Source organism: Mrakia frigida (genome assembly GCF_051309035.1).
Source record: "Mrakia frigida strain ATCC 22029 unplaced genomic scaffold BDY24scaffold_18, whole genome shotgun sequence".
Taxonomy (NCBI): domain Eukaryota; kingdom Fungi; phylum Basidiomycota; class Tremellomycetes; order Cystofilobasidiales; family Mrakiaceae; genus Mrakia; species Mrakia frigida.
The window spans coordinates 237,878-253,783 of NW_027481263.1; the positions used below are offsets into that span (position 1 = coordinate 237,878).

The window sequence follows — 15,906 nt, forward strand, 5'->3', positions numbered from 1 at the left end:
GCCGCGATCTCCTCCATGGCTGAATCGAGGACGTAGGAACCTCCTTCGAGGGGACAGTAGATTCCAACGATGGGTTCGGGAGGAGTGAGATCTCCTCTTGGAGCCGAGAGGTTCTTCCCGTGAAGGGCTCGACCGACGTGAAGGGACTCGAAGACGGTCGCTTGGAGGACAGCGAGCGTCTCCTCGGAAGGGAGTTCAGGTTGAGGTCCGGGAGGAGGAGGAGGAGGGAAAGCTCGGGAGGTAGGGTCTTCTTCTGGAGGTGGAGGTGGTGTAGAGGAAGAAGAAGAAGGGGTCGAAGGAGGTGGCGTAGGAGAGGAGGAGGACTCAGAAGGAGGAGGAGGAGCTGGAGGAGGAGGAGGAGAGTTGGCGGCCGTTTCTTCCTTCTTGATCGTCCGAGAGGAAGGAGTCGAAAGGAACTTGGAAGCCCACGTCGAGGGCAAGAGTCGACTCCATGTTCGAGGTTTCGTAGCCGAGGAGGAGGAGGAGGAAGGAAGGGAGGAGAGGAGGTGGTGAGGGTCTCGATGAGGAGGTCGACCTTTGAACCCAACGAGCGATCCTAGAGTCCTACGAGTCCCCTCCGAGGCTGTAAAAGGTCGAGCTCGAGGGAAGGAGGTGATAAAAGAGGAGGAGAGGGACCGGGAAGAGGAGAGGGGGTGTAAGGGTCGTCTGAGAGCCCTGCTCGAGGTTTGAGCGAGCAGCATTGGTGGAGGGTGGGAGGGGAAGGAGAAGGAAGGAGTGAGCTCGCTGACTAGTCTAGGGCCTTTGTTTTTACATATTTCCGACCTCAGTTTGCGTTGAAAATTTCGCTCTAGCTTCAAAGAAGCATCGAATAAACCCTGACAAAGGATTTTCCGCATCCGTTTGAAAACTTCAGTCCCTCCTCGCTGAGCTCTTCAACTTCCAACCTCCTGCTGAGCCTCCGATCATCCCTGCGACGACCAAGGAGGTTCCGGTGAAGACGATGAGCTTCCCGTACTCTCCCATTCCGTAGTTGATGGGCAGAGGAGACGAGTTGAGTAAAACTGTCGAGATCTGGAGAGACGGAAGACGACGTCTCGTCAGGGCTGAACTTGACCGACGCGTCGAGCTTGATCGATAGAAACTAGACTCACAGGAGCTCCCAGAACGCTTCCGAGCCCTCTTCCAAAGGAGAAAATTCCGTAGAGAGTCGCTGCTTGAGCGGGAGATTGCACTGGAGAAGTTTCGAGAGCGGTCAGATCGAAGAACTCGTCTCGGTTCGAACTTCGAAGTGGGACACGACGAAGACGCACCTCCAACTTCACGAATCATAGCAGCCCACAAGCTCGAGAATCCTCCAGAGAAGACTCCGAACGCTGTTGAAGAAGAAAGCAAAGTGAGGACGTGATCAGCAAACCCGTTGCGATGAACGCGTCGAAGACGAAGGAACGAACCTGCCGAGAACCCAATCAACCCGGGAGTCGTTGATGCTCCGAGACCCCAAATCAAGAGGACCGATACTCCAGATCCGACGCAAGAAAGAATGATCAAGGGAAGGGTGAATTTAGGGTTGTCCGAGAGGGATCCGAAGGAGACTCGAGAGATGATTGCGGTCGCTGGGAGGAGAGGTCAGCGAAAAAAGAAAAAAACAAACTCGCAAGAAAGTTAAAAGGCTCGTCTTATCTTTGGGAAGCGTACTTGAAAGCCTAATCGCGTTGACGTACCGTTGATGGTAGCGAGAGAGATCGACCCCAACGACGCGTTTCCTTCATCCACCTTTGCTGCATACAAACTGATGAACAGCGTCGGGAGGAAGTAGCCTGAGAAATGCCACCCACTGCATCAGCTTCGACGGAAAGAAGAGAAAAAGAAAGAAGAGGAGCTCTTACCGAGAGCTTGAAACAAATTCGCCTGTTCGGACGACGCAAACGAATCAGTTCAATCCAGCTCTGCACGACGAACGAAGGGGAACTCACCAGCCAAAGGATCCAGAACTTCCTTCTCGTAAAGAAGGAGTAATCGAATGCCTGAGGAGGAGCTTCGCGTCGAGCCTCTTGGGTCCTGGGAGGATCGGGGAGACGACCTTTGATGTAGGGGAGGAGAGATCCAATGAGGACGAAGAGGACGAGTCCAAGACCCCATAGAGTTGGACCAGAGCCGAATCGACGAAGGAGAGCCTCGATGATGAAGGGGAAGACGATTCCGCTTTGAAAGGAGAAAGAGAGAGAGGTCAGTTTGGACGACGCGACTTGACTTCTTCCGCTTTGGGACGAACGAGATCGAGGTGCCTGCGAGAGTCAATAAGGCGAGTCAGTGTACGTAGAAAAGAGAGATTTTCTGTGAGAAGCTCACCTGCAGTGATCACCCCTGCGAGAACGAAAAACCCGGAAGTCAGTTTGGTTGGGCTTCGTCGTCGAGCAGAGTCGAACGCAAAGTTCTGCCCTCGTTGAACCAGAACTTGAGACTGACCGTAGGCAAATCCAGTTCTTCTCACCCACCACTCGTGCATGTAGGAAATCACTGGCGCATAGAGGATCGATCCACCGAGGGAGAACAGAAGCCCTTGGGTGAGGACGAGGATCGCTGGTGATTTTGCGAAACCTGATCCGGTCAGCCCAGCGATGAGAGTGACGAATCCAATGTAGAGGCAGGGGCGACGCCATCGAGGTCTGTTCGAACCGCCGAAGGGGAGTCAGGGGGGGGGGGAGAGCAAAGGGACGGATACCGATGCGTCGCTCGACGACGCTCACTTTCGTTCGAGGACGGGGAAGACTGATCGTCCAAGGGCAAGTTGAAGTCAGATATCCGGCGAGAACAGAACCAGGAAACTTTGTGCTGCTTACTAGCGAGTGCAGACATGTAAGTCACTCCCTGAGCGAGGAAAAGAAAGAGGGAGAGGGACGTCGTTCAGCACGAGATCACGAAGAGGCTTCTCGAGAGGAAGGCAGCAGCACACCGAAGAAAGAGTTCCAGTGAGAGTAATGAGTCCTTGATCTTTGGGATAAGGTCCATCGGGAGCCAAGTAGTACTGGAAAAGCGGAAAGGAAGGTGTCGCTCGTTCAGCTTCAGCCTCCGCGCGGCTTTTCGCTCTTTGGGAAGAGACCTCGAGAACCTGATACCTACGGCCTGGAAGTTTGAGAACGAGAATGGGAAGCCCCATCTGAGAAAGGAACAAGATGAACGAAGGGTCAGCTACAGGCTTCGAGCTGCTGGGGATCAAAAGAAGCAAAGAGGACAAGCTCGACGAGCCTCCAAACCAAACTCACACTAGCGCCTCAATCAAAAAGGCGCCCAGAAGGAAAGTATAAGCTGCTCTACCCCCATCGGTAGGAGGAAGAGCGACTGCTACTCTCGTCGAAGGCTGATCAAAAGGGGAGGAAGGTCGAGAGTAAAGGGAGGGAGGGAGGGAGGAAGGCTCTCGTCCCAACGTCGAGCTCAACTCTCCTTCTTCCTTGAGCGACTGTGCTGGCGTTGTTGAGCGAGGAAGAGGGGAGAGTTCGATATCCGAGTGAGTCGAAGGTGTTCGATGGGTAGATTCGACCATGTTTTGAGAGGGTGGGAGGTGAGGGTCAGAGGGAAACGAAGGCCAGAAAGAGGAAAGGAAGGGGGGGAGCTTCGAAAGGGGACCGGGTCGCGAGGTTCGGAGCCGGCTTATCTGTGGGATCTTTCTATAGGTTCATACGACAAATTCTTCCAGGCCATCTCATTTTCTCGCAGGAATCAGCTCGAGATCCTCAGGAGGCGAGAAAAACGCCCTAGTCGAGTCATAAACGGAAAAGCAGAAGAGGGGGTCTCCGTCCGTCCTGTCCTCTATCTTTCTCTTTTTGCCGACGAACGAAGCAGGATTCCTGAACGAAATAAGTGATAAAAACATTAAGTGAAGTAAGTAGTCTAAGGGATAACAATCCATCTATGAACCGAACGCAGAACCCACGAGCCAGAATCTACACCATCTGGTGACTGCTCTTCTTCCTCTCGAGCGCCAGGTCCTGGAACCGCTGCTCCTCCATCCCCGCGTCGTTCGAGAACTGTCGCTCGAGCTCGTTGACGGTATGACGGGACATGACGGCTTCGAGGTCGTGTCCGACGGGAGCCTTCTCGTTGGGTCCGGCGGTGGGGGAGGGAGGAGGAGCGGGCTTTCCGGTGGGGGAGAAGGAGGACATTCCACGGATCCTTGTTGTGGAAAAAGAAAGAGGACGAGGTCAGGATTGGGAGAGAGGGAGGGAGAGAGGAGGTAGTAGAGACAGAGATGGACGAACTTCTCTCCGTAGAAGAAGAAGACGAAAGGCATGGGCACGCAAACGAGGGAGAGGAATCCGACTGAAAAGGAGAGGCGCGGTCAGGTTCGTTTTGACGCGTTCGATAAGACAGCAAAATCGAGACTCACCAAGCGTGGAAGCCCATTCGTTTCCAAGGTTCTTGTACATGTAGGTCGAGAACAGAGGGAAGACTGTTCGAGCAAGACAAGATTCAAAAGAGGTCAGTCGCGGCTCTCGACGAAACGTTGGAGAAAAGAGAAAAGCGTTGAAAGGGAAACTGACTGGCTCCGAGGATAGATCGCATAACGGCATTGGCGGCAAGCGCAGAGGCAGCGTACATGAGGTAGGTATCAATGAGGTAACCTGGAAAGAACAAAGGAGTCGGGTCAGGTCAGTTGAGGGCTTTTTTCTTTTGGAGACGCGACGCGACGCGTCAAAATCGGTTTTGAGGACTCACCAATGACGGAAGTGAAGACGAGGAGCATTCCACAACCGAAGGGAACTCCAGCGAGGATGGGAGCGATCCAATGGATAGAAGGGTCCGAGGTCCATGCGAACCTGATCGCAGGAAGAAGAAAGAGAAAAAAAGATCAGTTTCCGATTCGTCGTCTGTAAACAGAGGAAGGAGGAATTGGTGAGACGACGTACCAGAAGATCCCGACGGGCAACATGATGGAACCGATGCAGGCAAAGGGAAGTCGCGCCTCTGTAGATTTCAAAAGAAGCAGCTCAGGTCAGAGCTCTGTGAGTCGAGTCAAGGCTGAGAAGAGGGAAAGAAAGAAAGGCGACGCACCAGGAGGAGCTCGTCCGGTAGGAGACTTGGCCATCTGAGCCATGTAGTACTTGTTGTTCAAGGGGGCCATAGCAGTACCTGAAGATTCCAGTAAGAGGAACGGTCAGTCAGCCTCGAGGAAGGGAACAGGAAAGAGCGGGACGAAGAGCCAAACTCACCGAGCAGCATACCTCCTCCGACTCCGAGGAAGGCGAGCCCTCCAATACCAGACGACCAGCCTCGAGTACGTTGGAAGACGATGGGGAAGGCACAGAAGAAGAGGTAGAGAGTACCGCTGCAGCACGAGAAGAGACGCGTCGAAATCAGCTCGGAGACTTCCTTCGAAAAAAAGGCGGAAGTTGGGCGAAAGAACTCACTAAACGATGGCGGTGTAGATGGAAAGAAGGAGGACGATAGGCTCCTTGAAGAGAAGAACGAAGGGTCGAGTCATCTGTGACGCGAGAAGAGATGGTCAGCCTCGCTCGTCCGACTTCGACGAGGGACGGAAAGAGAGAAAGGAAGACGAACGTTGAGCTTGAACATTTGCTTCTTAGTGAGAGTGTTGGCCTTCTCGAACTTGGAGATGTAGTAGACGGTTCCTCCCGAAGCCTTGTGGAGTCGGTCGCACTTGTGCTGAAGAAGCTTGGGAGCGTAGCTGGTCGAAAAAAGAAAACGAAGACGAGTCAGTTCATTCTGGAAGCGGCATCGTTGGGAGATAGCGAAAAAGGGTGAACTCACGTCTCAGGAACGGAGAAGAGAGTGATGATGTAGGTGACAGCAGCGAAGGCGAACATCTGGAAAGGAAGAGAGAGAGTCGGAGGGGAGGAAAGGGATGCGTCAACTCTTCTCGAAGTCGACGGAGCGATCGTTGTTGAAGGTCGGATATCAGGCGAAAAAGACTACTCACGACCCAGAAGACGTTCCTGAGGAGCGGAGAACATCAAACAAAAAGAACCACGATCAGCGGTTGTTTCCCTCCGAGAAGACGAGCGAGCGGTCGACCTCGACGACGACGACGACGACGAAGAAACGAGAACGAGAAGACTCACCTCCATCCCGAAGCAGCGGTGAATCCTCCAACAATAGGACCCAAAACAGGCTTGAACATCCGAGGCAGAAGATGGGTCAGAAAAGGAGAGAGAGAGAACCCAAAAGAGGGCCGATTCAATCGACCCGACTCGAAGTCGAAAACTCACCCCGAGGAAAGGAGCCAAAGCGAACAAAGCAGAAGCCAATCCACGTTCCTGAGCACTCCACATATCGGCAATCTAGACAGCGAAGCAAGAAAGCAGTGGCCCCGACTGATCAGCTCGACTGCTGCGAAAGGAACGAACGAACGAGACGCCAACGTCGCGACGAGGAAGACTCACCTGTCCTCCCGAGTTGGTCAAAGGCGCGGACCCAAAGAACCCAGCGAACGCTCGAGTGATGAGGATGGTTTCGATGTTGTTGGCGCAAGCTCCTCCGATCTGGAACAGGGTGAAAGGGAGGTAGGAGACGATCTTCGGGAGGGGAGAGTGAGGGGGAGGAGAGGAGAGAAGGTTAGGCCGAAGACCGAGTCGGGAAGGCAAAAAAAAAAAACGACGTTCGAGAACGAACAGAGTAGGGGTACTCACAAAGATGATTCGCCTTCCGTACATCTCACTGAGAGGAGCCCAGACCAGAGGTCCAGCACCGAATCCGAGAACGTAGAGGGAGATCCCGAGGATCATGATCTCTTCGGAGGTGACTCCCAGGGCGGCGGCGATTTGGTTGACTCCTCCCGAGTAGGCTGAGGAGGCGAAGGCCTGGTGAGAGTCAAAGAAGGGAGGAGTCAGTTTCTATGATGAGCTACATAACCAGCGAGTGAAGATCGGTCCTATCAAGGGCAGGAAGGAGAAAGAGAGAGAGAGGAAAAACGGCTTGGGGAACGACGCAGAGTAGGCGCCGCCGACGGCTTTTTTTTTATTTTATCCTTCCTACTCCTTCTCGAATCCCTGATGAAAGCTGACTGAAGAGATCGTACTCACGATACAGAGTGTGTTGAGAGCTACGAGACCTGTGATGCACCACCTATTCCCAAAAAAAAGAAGAGAAGAGAAGAGCAAGCAAGAACGAGAGTCAGTACCTGTTGAGCTTCTCCTCCTCCTCCTCTCCCTCCTCTCCTCGTTCCCTCCATTCACTCACTTCTTAGTGTAAGACCAGTTATACGGATCCTCCCTCTCCCCCTCCGCCCACCCAACCACCAGAGGGTCCTCCACCGACCCCGTTCCACCCAGGAAAGTCTCCTTCTCCACCGAAACAGGCAGAGGAGAAGCTTCCAACGTCGAAGCTGTCGTCGTCGAAACTTTAGGAGTTTTCGACTCGTCGTCGACGTGATGAGCGAGCGTAGGCGAAGGAGAAGGAGCTCTAGTAGCTGGGCTAGAAGAGCTTGAAGAAGTACTACTGCTGGTTTGAGTGTGAGTGGTGGGGACCATGGTTTGGTTTGATTCAAGAGCAAGCAAGGAGGGAGGGAAAGGGTGGGTTGGTGTCGATTTGGGATGGATGGGATGGTGAACGTTGGAGGACAACATCAAGGTGCTTTGCTCGTTCAATTTTGGATCAGTCAAAAGGATCGGAAAGTCTTTACAGGCCGAGCCGAGGGGAGGAGGGACGGACGGGTAAGAGTGCGCTGGTCATAACCGGGAGAGGGAGATTACGGTTCGGTGGGGAGAGGGAGGGGAGGGGAGGGGAGGGGAAGGGCAAGGAGGGGAGGGGTGGGGCTGACAGACTCGTGTTTATTTATTTTCTTTTATTCGAGGGAGAGCCGATGGCCGAGGGAGACGGCTCCCGTTCGCGTTTCTTTCTCGTTCGGTTCGTGACGCTGAGATGATATATAGCAAGATTACATGGTGAGTCAGACGGGAGAGAGAGACGCCGTTAAGTGTGAGAACGTGAGGGCGGAAATGGATGGTACATAGGAGGCTCTCGGAGAATTCGAGCTCTACTGCTGCTGCAACACCGAGGGTAGTAACCTTCGTGAGGGGTTTGCTTACTGAGATCTCTGCTCCCTCCTTCAATCTCGAAAAAAACTTCCCTAACATCTGAATCACTTGAAAGAAGAACGAAAACGAAGAAAGGGAGAAGGGAGCGATGCATGCGACGCGTCTTCCTCCTCTCTCCCACCCAACCCCTCGTTCCCATCCTCCTCTGCCCTCATCCATCCACTACTTCTCCTTTGTCTCCTTTATCTCCTTTCCTCTCCTCTCTCCCTTCGTCTTCATTTTCCTACTACCCTCCCTGGACGTGAAACCGCTTGTTTGTTTCCTTTTCGGCCCTTTCTTTCAGCCCCTTCCGCGCTTCGCCCTCGTCTCCCTCTAGCTTCGAACTCTCTCTCTCTCTCTCTCATCACGATCAGATCAACCCCAAGGGGAAAGGGAGCAAAAGGGGGAGGGGTGGGAGCGAGAACATATATATATATATAAGCGAGGGTTGGAAGAGCTAGTGTTTGCGAGAGGGAGAAGAGTGGGTTGGGTTGAGGAGGGTGGAGAGGAGCAAGGGGTGTCGGTGTAAAGAGAAGGGAGAAGAGCAGCCAAACTAACTAATGGGGGAAACGAAAGTAGTTTTCTATTAGAATCCTGAAAGAACCGAGGACGAAGCGAGTTTAGGTGGGAGGTGAGAGGAGTCGTCGTTGGTGGGTTGGTCGATTCGTCGGAGTCCTGGGCGTAGAAGAGAGAGAGAGTTGAGCTCGAGCGAGTCCTTCCTCCCTTGGACATTAAGTCTGAGCGACCTTCCTAGCGACGGTCCGTTCCGAGACGAGTCTTGCCCTGTTGGCTTCGAAGGCTGCGTCACGGCTGTGTGTGCGAGGAGAAGGAGGGTCAGTGAGGGAATCGAGGATTGAAGGGGGGCGAGAGAGAGAGGGGAAGGTCGTGGAAGGAAGCATGAACAAAGGAAATCGAACGAACCATTGCTGCAGATGAGAACACTTGTGCTCTTCGGGTAGACGATGGGTTGAACAGCTGGTGAGGACAGAATCGAACAGAAAGGAGAAAGAAACAAGGGGGCGAGTCAGAACGAACTGAATCGAGCTGGGATCGGTCGTGTGAGAGGCCCTGCTTCAAACTCACAAGTGAAGCTCGCAATGAGGACAAGTCCCTACGATCCGGACAGCTGCTGACGGGCATCTGTACAACGCACGAACGAACGAACGAACGAGCAAACCTGATCAGCTCAAGCTTGGAACTTGAAAGAGAAGAAGGAGGGACTCACTGAACAGACGAAGCGGAAGCAGCCTCCACGGTGGCCGCTGACGGAGCGTCGCTCGAGCTCGTCTCTCCTCCTCCTCCTGCTACCGTCGACGGTGGGACCGAAGGGGAAGTAGGAGCTGTGGATGCAGGGAGGAGAACGAGAGTCTTGAATTGGCAGCGACGTTTGGCGGGCCTGGTCGTAGGAACAGGAACGAAGGGAGGACGAGGAGGACAGAGGGAGGGAGTCAAGCACTGGTTTCGTTTCGAGCTCGTTCAACGAGGACGCAAAGAATCAAGGAGAGAAAAGCTTACATGGTAGTGAAGAGGAAGAGAGTAGGGTGGTGGTGGTGGTGGTAGTGAAGAGGAGGTGAAAAGTTGAGAAGGGTGTTTAGAGAGGGAGTTGTGGTTGGGAGCTGAACGAGGAAACGATAAGCCCTCTCTCCTCCCCCAACTCGATTCGGTTTCGTGACGACAAGGTGGCGACTGGGAAGGCCCAGAGCAAAAAGAAAAGAAGATTTCATTACTTTCCTTTCCGATCAGTTTAACCCCCGCGTGGTTCTTCCCGATCTAGATCTTGGAGCAAACCTTCGCCTTGCAGGAAGAAGAAGAAGAGAGAGAAGAAGAGGGAGCTGTCGTCGGAGAGAGTTGAGCTTCGACGAATGACGAACTTCCTTGTTGTGTTTCGAGGGGACATTTTTTTTTTTCTTTTTCAAGCTCGGCCTTTTCGTCTCAGGTCAAAAGACTTTCTATATCTCGTCTCGATAATGATTTCTCCTTATTTTTGATTCCGCTCGTCGTCGTTCTTGTCGGGCAGTCAGAAAACGCCCGACCAGAAAGCACTTGACTCGACCTTCCTGTTCTTCCCTCCTTCTCCCACCACACCCCACCCTTCTTCCCAATCTCAACCATGTCCTCCGGTGAGCTCCCCCCCCCTCTTTTTTCGCTCTTTGCAGAGGGAATACTTTGAACTCAAGCCTGGTCTCTCTTCTTTCACTCTCCTTTCAAAGATCCTTTCTCCTCTGTTGAGCTCGCTCCGGCCGATGCGTGAGTTCTTTCCTTCTTTCTGCCCGCCCTTTCCCATGCTCGTCAAGCCGTCTTGAGGCCTTTGCTAGACGATGTAGAGACGCCTCAGAGGGAAGGTTCGCTCAAGCGGGCAAGCGGTCGAAGGGAGGCGAACGACGAGGAAGAGGGAGAGGGGAAGGAAGGAAGAGATGGGTCGGGCTGAACGAACTCGTTTTGTTCGGCTTTCTTCCTCCTTATTCGAGGAGGAAAACCTTCCATTCCTCCGTCTCTGTAGACGCTCTGGGATCTCTCGAGCAATGTCCCTAGTTCCTCAGAGGACTTGAGGCAACCAGGGAGGAGTCGTCTTCAGCTCGTCGAGTCAACCTGACCTCGAAGCAATTGATCGACCTGTCCACCTTTTGGCCGACGACGATGAGGTTCGAGAGCTCTACTAGACTTCCCGAGGAGTCTTATGGAGGCTCTCAGAGTTGACCTACATCGTCTTTGAGCGTTCGGTCTCGCTCAGAGAGAGCTCAGGAAAGAGCTCAACATCTTCCTTCCCTTCCTTCTTTCTCCGAGCTCATTTCAGCCCACCTGCTTCCTTCCTTCCTCCCTTTCATTCGCCTCCTTCTCTTCTCCCCCGTTACCTCTTCTCCTACACCCCATATATACCCCGTTCCCACTCCTATCCCTTCAAGACACAAACTGACTTGAATGCATTTGGTCGTTTTGCAGCATCTTCGCCCTCACCGCCGCTTTCAAGGCCGACTCGACCTCGGACAAGATCAACCTCGGAGCAGGAGCCTACAGGACCAACGAGGGAAAACCTTGGGTTCTGCCGGTTGTTAAGAAGGTGAGCTTTGCGTGAGGACTGAGGTTGGGCTGAGGTGGAGCGTTGGGCGAGGGGCGGGGCGAGAGAGGAGGGGAGGGCTGAACGAGAGGAGATGAGCGGTTGGAAGGGAGGTTGTAGAGATCCAGAGGACTCTGTTCCGAAATTCTTCAACTCTTCAGAACAAAGTTGCTTCCGTCGCTTGAACTCGAACTCGAAAAACTGACCTCTTTGCTCTCTCTTCCTCCCCAACCCAACCCACCCCACCCCCCTCTCTCCTTCCCTCCCTCCCTCGTTCCGTCCCTCGCAGGCCTCCGACATCATCGCCAACGACGAAACCCTCGATCACGAGTACCTCCCTATCGCCGGTCTCCCATCCTTCTACAACGCTGGAGCCAAGCTCATCTTGGGAGAGGGATCCAAGGCTTTGAAGGAGGGCAGGGTCGCGTCGTGAGTTTTTGCGTTTCGCTTTTTGCACGCTCGTCGGAAGAGAGGACGAGAGCGAGCTTTTTCGAGCAGAGTGCAAGAGATGGAAACACTGCTGACATAGTTCGTGTTGTCGGTTTCGCAGCACCCAAACCATCTCTGGAACGGGAGCCAACCATCTCGGAGCCGCCTTCCTCAAGAGGTTCTACCCTTTCCCTTCCGGCAAGGCTCAGATCTACATTTCCAACCCTACTTGGAGTTAGTCCGACTCCCTCCTCCTCTATCCCTTCTCTTCCTTCTCCTTGCCCGTCGCTGACTGTCCTTCTTCCCTCCTCTTTGTCCCTCCCTTCCCTCGTGCAACTCGCTCCTCGTACAGTGAACCACCACGCCATCTTCAAGAACGTAGGCATCGAACCCGTCACCTATCCTTACTACGACCCAGCCACCGTCGGACTCGATTTCGAGGGGTACAAGGCTTCGTTGAACGCGGCGGAGGACGGGAGCGTGTTTTTGATTCACGGGTGTGCGCACAACGTGAGTTCTGCTTTCCTTTCCTTTCCTCTTCTCTTCGACGTCGACGTAGAACTGACTTGGGCGATTGTTTTTCTTATTTTTGGCGTTTATCAGCCTACCGTGAGTACCTCGAAGGGAGTTGGAGAAGGAGAAACGACGCGTCGAACGAAAACGAACTCGAAACTCGAACTGACTCTTCTCTCTGCTTTTGTTTTTCTCTTCGGTTTTTGGTTCGATTAGGGAGTCGACCCCACTCCGGCTCAATGGTCCGAGATCATTGAGATCCTGCTGAGGAAGAAGCACTTCGCTTTCCTTGATTGCGCCTACCAGGTTCGACCCTCCCTCCTTCCTCGTTTCTCTCGCTTCGACGAGACGAGACCAGTACGAAAACGAAGACGAAGACGAAAGCTGATCTTGGGTTTTCCTTTGGGTCTGGGTTTGGGCAGGGATTCGCCTCTGGAGATCTCGACAAGGACGCTGCTGCCGTGAGGGAGATGGAGGCGAGGAACGTCCCGCTGTTGGTTTGCCAGGTGAGTTTTCGAGTCTCTCGTTCGTTCGTTCGCGCCACCGAAGAGGAAAACTGACGCTCCTCTCTTCGAAACGGTCTTCGTTTTGCAGTCGTTCTCCAAAGTTCGTCGTCCCTCTCTCCCTTCTCCCTCTTCCCTCTCCCTCCCCCTCTCTCGCTGACCCCTTCCCTTCCCTTCCCTTCCCATCTCACCACACCTTCCTCAGAACGCAGGTCTCTACTCCGAACGAGTCGGAGCCCTCCACCTCGTCTCCCCCACCACGACCGAAACGCCCATCCTCGTCTCCCAACTCGCCCTCCTCCAACGATCCGAAATCTCCAACCCCCCCGCCTGGGGAGCCCGAGTCGTCTCCCTCATCCTCAACGACGAGAAGATGTTCCAGCAGTGGAAGGAGGAGATTCAGGTCATGGCGGGGAGGATCAAGGAGATGAGGAGTGAGATGAGGAGGAGGTTGGAGGAGTTGGGGACGCCGGGGACTTGGGAGCATGTTACCAAGCAGATTGGTGAGTTTTGAGAAAGGGGGAGGGGTTGGGGTTGGAGGTGACGGGGAAGCTGGGCTGGGAGGGGAGGGGAGGTGTGGGAGGGAAAGGAAGGGAGACGCGTCGAACTTTCGAAACTCGAAACTGACCCCTTTTTGTCCTTTTCGCTTTCGATCCGTACGCAGGTATGTTCTCCTACACGGGTCTCACAACTCCTCAAGTCAAGATCCTCGTCGAAGAGCACCACATCTACCTTACTAGTGCGTTCCCCTTCCCTCCCTCTCCTCCCTTTCCTCTCCTTCCGTTCCCGCCCAAACTGATGCGTTCTTCGTTTCGTTTTCGTTGGGTTTTCGGTAGACAACGGACGAATCTCGATGGCCGGACTCAACACCGGGAACATCGAGAGGTTCACCAAGGCTGTTGATGCGGTGGTGAGGGCTTCGGCGAAGCAGTGATTGGGTTGAGAGGGGATAGTCTAGATCGAGGTGTTCATGTTGTTTTATCGTTTTGTTTTGGGATGAGGATGATGTTTCTTTCTTTTTTGATCGGTGCTGCTGATGCGGGTGGGGAACGGAAAGGGCACGAGAGACGTCGAGGAGTGGAGTGGGAGGGGACGCGTCGACGAAGAACGAACGGCTCGACGAGTTTCTTCAGTTCGTCGGTGCTGAAAGCCCAGTCGTGAAGAACTGTATCGGATCAAGCTGTAGGGGGTCGACGAGCGGGTTTCCTCGAGGGAAGAGCCAGGTTTCGACTCGAGACGCGCCGCGTTTCGCTTCCTCCGTTTCTCTTTCCCTTCTGGTCCCGTCTCAGATCTCTCTCTCGTACAATTATCGACTGAGGCGCATCTAAAGTATATACTAGCTAATCATCGGTGATAACCAAACATCGTAGGCTGAGAAAACACTTTAGTCCGACCAGCAAACCTCGTCTCCACCCACTCCATCGATGTCTCCTCCTCCGACAAAACGTGAGGTCCTCCACGAGGACTATCCCTCGTCCTATACAGCCCCAGCGGTGGATCCAATGCTTCAACAGGTACCCCTCCAACCCCATCCCTCGACTCGACCATCCTCCGAATCGCTGAATAGCTCGCACGCGTCTCCGTCAACACCACCTCCCTCGGACGCAAGCAGGCGCCCGAGCCATCGCTTCCGAGGGTGAGGGCTTCGACTGTCGCGTTGGTGATCTTGCGAGTTCCGGCGAGGCTGAGGATGAGGAGGTTGGGGAGGTGAGGGAGATGGAGGAGGAAGGAAGGTTCGAGGATGACCGAGTGGGAGAGGTCGAGTTGGGTGAGGTTGAGCGTGTTTTTGGGATGGAGCGAAGGGAAGAGGTAGGGTTTGTAGGAGGAAGCGTGGAGGTTGTGACCTGGGAAGAGGAGGGTTTGGAGGTTGGGGAGGAGGAATTGGACGTTGCTGCCGATCGGGTAGCCTTGACAAGTTGCCTCTCCAGTTCTTTGGAGGACGCGAGTCGCGTTGATTTGAAGGTAGCGGAGGTTTGGGAGCGAGAGAGTCATGGAGTTGTCGACGGAAGGATCGAGGAGGAAGGGGACGTCCCCTTGGAGGTTGCAGGACTCGAGAAAGGGGAGGTTTCGAAGGAGAGGGAAGAGGGAGGTGTTGGAGTTGAAGCCTTTGAGGTAGAGGTGTTTGATGGAGGGAAGAAGGCGAGTGGAGGTTGGGAGCGAGGAGTGATGGCTGACGATCTCAAGCGAGCGAAGGTTTGGGGAAGATCCGAAGATGTCGAGCAGATCGCTCCAGACCGTGCCTCTAGGCGAGGCGTTTTGGAACGAGAGGACCTCGATGCTGGCGACTCTCCCTCGAAGAAGCTTCGAAAACTGAGCAGCGTCGTCCTCCCTGTCCACGTGGAGATGGAGCTCCCGGATCTTGTCTCGGTCCAAGAAGAACTTCAGCCTCTTGAGGTGGTACGCTTGACGACGTGGGGGGACGTATTGCATCTTCCTCCAGATCAACGGATCCCTCAAGAAGATGCTCCTCCATCGACGACTGATCCAGAGGAGAGGGAGAGCGAACTTCAACACTCCGTGCACTCCGTAAGGGTTGGCTGCCTGGAAACCGATGAGGGAGAGGACCTCTGGAGGGAGATAGTCGATGAGGTTTCGGGAGGAGAGGAGGGTTTCGAAGTTGGTTTCGAGTTCGACGAGTTGGGAGGAGAGGGTGAGGACTTTTGGGGAAGAGTTGGAGAGTGGACATAGGAGGAGAGTTCGGTGTCCCTCGGAAAGTTTTGTGAGGATCCTGAAGAGCCGAGGAGAGTCCTGCGAGAGAAAGATGGAAAGAGGGAAAGGAGTTCGCGTCAGAACGCGTTTCTCCTTACAGTCCTTCCTCCTCGATTCCAGCGAGATCAACATCCTCATAAAGCCCTCTCTTTCCTCAGAGAGTTTTCCAATCAGCATAAGGAGTAAGAGACCCTGTACGAACCAGTTCTAGATCGTGTGACGCGTCATAGTCTTCCCCTTCGACGAAGGCGAGCTCAGAAGCGAGAACGGAGGATCCAGGTCGTCCGTGTTCTTTAGCCTGAGATGAATAGACACAAGAAGGACACGTGGTCAGATACGAGGAAGAAAGAGGGAGGTCGGGAGGGGTGGATGACGGGAAGGAAGGAGGGTCGAAGCTCACTTTGTCGAGGGATTTCAACGCTTCTCCGTACTCGCAGGCTCGAAGATGCTCGATTCCTCGACGATAGGGAGCAACCCAGGGTGTGGGAGGGATCATACTCGTTGGGCCGAGGTCCAGAAAGGAGTTGGTACGGGTTGAGGGAGGTCGAGAGGTCGGCGACGGAGAGGAGCGAAGCGAGGCAACGCGGAGGGAGTTGGTGCGGACGCTTCAACTGAGCTTCGACCTGATTTCTGAGGAAGACGAGAGGATGGAGCTATAGGTGGGAGGTCCGAGACGAGGTAAAGACGAAATCTCGATCCTCGTGGT

The 15,906-nt window shown here is 54.1% G+C and overlaps 5 protein-coding genes across 5 annotated transcripts; 1 reads left to right on the plus strand and 4 right to left on the minus strand.

Moving 5' to 3' along the window:
- Nucleotides 1–809: 809 nt before the first annotated feature.
- Nucleotides 810–3,656, minus strand: BDY24DRAFT_391162 (major facilitator superfamily domain-containing protein). Its single transcript, XM_076640771.1, has 15 exons — nt 3,225–3,656; nt 3,082–3,118; nt 2,915–2,986; nt 2,802–2,829; nt 2,709–2,730; nt 2,428–2,627; nt 2,311–2,325; nt 2,234–2,246; nt 1,935–2,163; nt 1,848–1,869; nt 1,683–1,778; nt 1,413–1,574; nt 1,272–1,334; nt 1,113–1,192; nt 810–1,032 (listed from the first exon to the last, which is right to left on the minus strand). Exons 1-15 carry the CDS (start codon nt 3,500–3,502, stop codon nt 871–873), a joined length of 1,479 nt encoding a protein of 492 aa, XP_076495982.1. The 5' UTR covers nt 3,503–3,656; the 3' UTR covers nt 810–870.
- A 147-nt stretch (nt 3,657–3,803) lies between these two features.
- On the minus strand, nt 3,804–7,679 carry BDY24DRAFT_391176 (MFS transporter). The gene is made up of 18 exons (XM_076640772.1): nt 7,156–7,679; nt 6,999–7,041; nt 6,606–6,776; nt 6,360–6,491; nt 6,186–6,257; nt 6,039–6,088; nt 5,897–5,912; nt 5,728–5,783; nt 5,518–5,644; nt 5,367–5,440; nt 5,169–5,284; nt 5,011–5,088; nt 4,866–4,923; nt 4,675–4,775; nt 4,500–4,580; nt 4,346–4,408; nt 4,218–4,278; nt 3,804–4,131 (listed from the first exon to the last, which is right to left on the minus strand). Exons 1-18 carry the CDS (start codon nt 7,539–7,541, stop codon nt 3,903–3,905), a joined length of 1,914 nt encoding a protein of 637 aa, XP_076495983.1. The 5' UTR covers nt 7,542–7,679; the 3' UTR covers nt 3,804–3,902.
- Nucleotides 7,680–8,722: 1,043 nt separating this feature from the next.
- Nucleotides 8,723–9,133, minus strand: TMC1 (Tmc1p; the record flags this gene model as incomplete). Its single annotated transcript, XM_076637438.1, has 3 exons — nt 8,723–8,801; nt 8,913–8,966; nt 9,075–9,133. Coding segments are annotated over 3 exons (192 nt in total), but the record flags the coding sequence as incomplete, so codon positions are not given.
- Nucleotides 9,134–10,003: 870 nt separating this feature from the next.
- BDY24DRAFT_391192 (aspartate aminotransferase) lies at nt 10,004–13,515 on the plus strand. Its single transcript, XM_076640773.1, has 13 exons — nt 10,004–10,111; nt 10,202–10,238; nt 10,932–11,049; nt 11,336–11,475; nt 11,597–11,709; nt 11,828–11,985; nt 12,079–12,084; nt 12,205–12,294; nt 12,411–12,494; nt 12,583–12,594; nt 12,697–12,994; nt 13,156–13,230; nt 13,328–13,515. Exons 1-13 carry the CDS (start codon nt 10,102–10,104, stop codon nt 13,423–13,425), a joined length of 1,239 nt encoding a protein of 412 aa, XP_076495985.1. The 5' UTR covers nt 10,004–10,101; the 3' UTR covers nt 13,426–13,515.
- A 320-nt stretch (nt 13,516–13,835) lies between these two features.
- BDY24DRAFT_441954 (uncharacterized protein) lies at nt 13,836–15,895 on the minus strand (the record flags this gene model as incomplete). The annotated part of the gene is made up of 3 exons (XM_076644643.1): nt 15,601–15,895; nt 15,403–15,498; nt 13,836–15,239 (listed from the first exon to the last, which is right to left on the minus strand). The coding sequence occupies exons 1-3, from the start codon at nt 15,694–15,696 to the stop codon at nt 13,836–13,838; spliced, it is 1,596 nt and encodes a 531-aa protein (XP_076495986.1). The 5' UTR covers nt 15,697–15,895.
- Nucleotides 15,896–15,906: the final 11 nt, after the last annotated feature.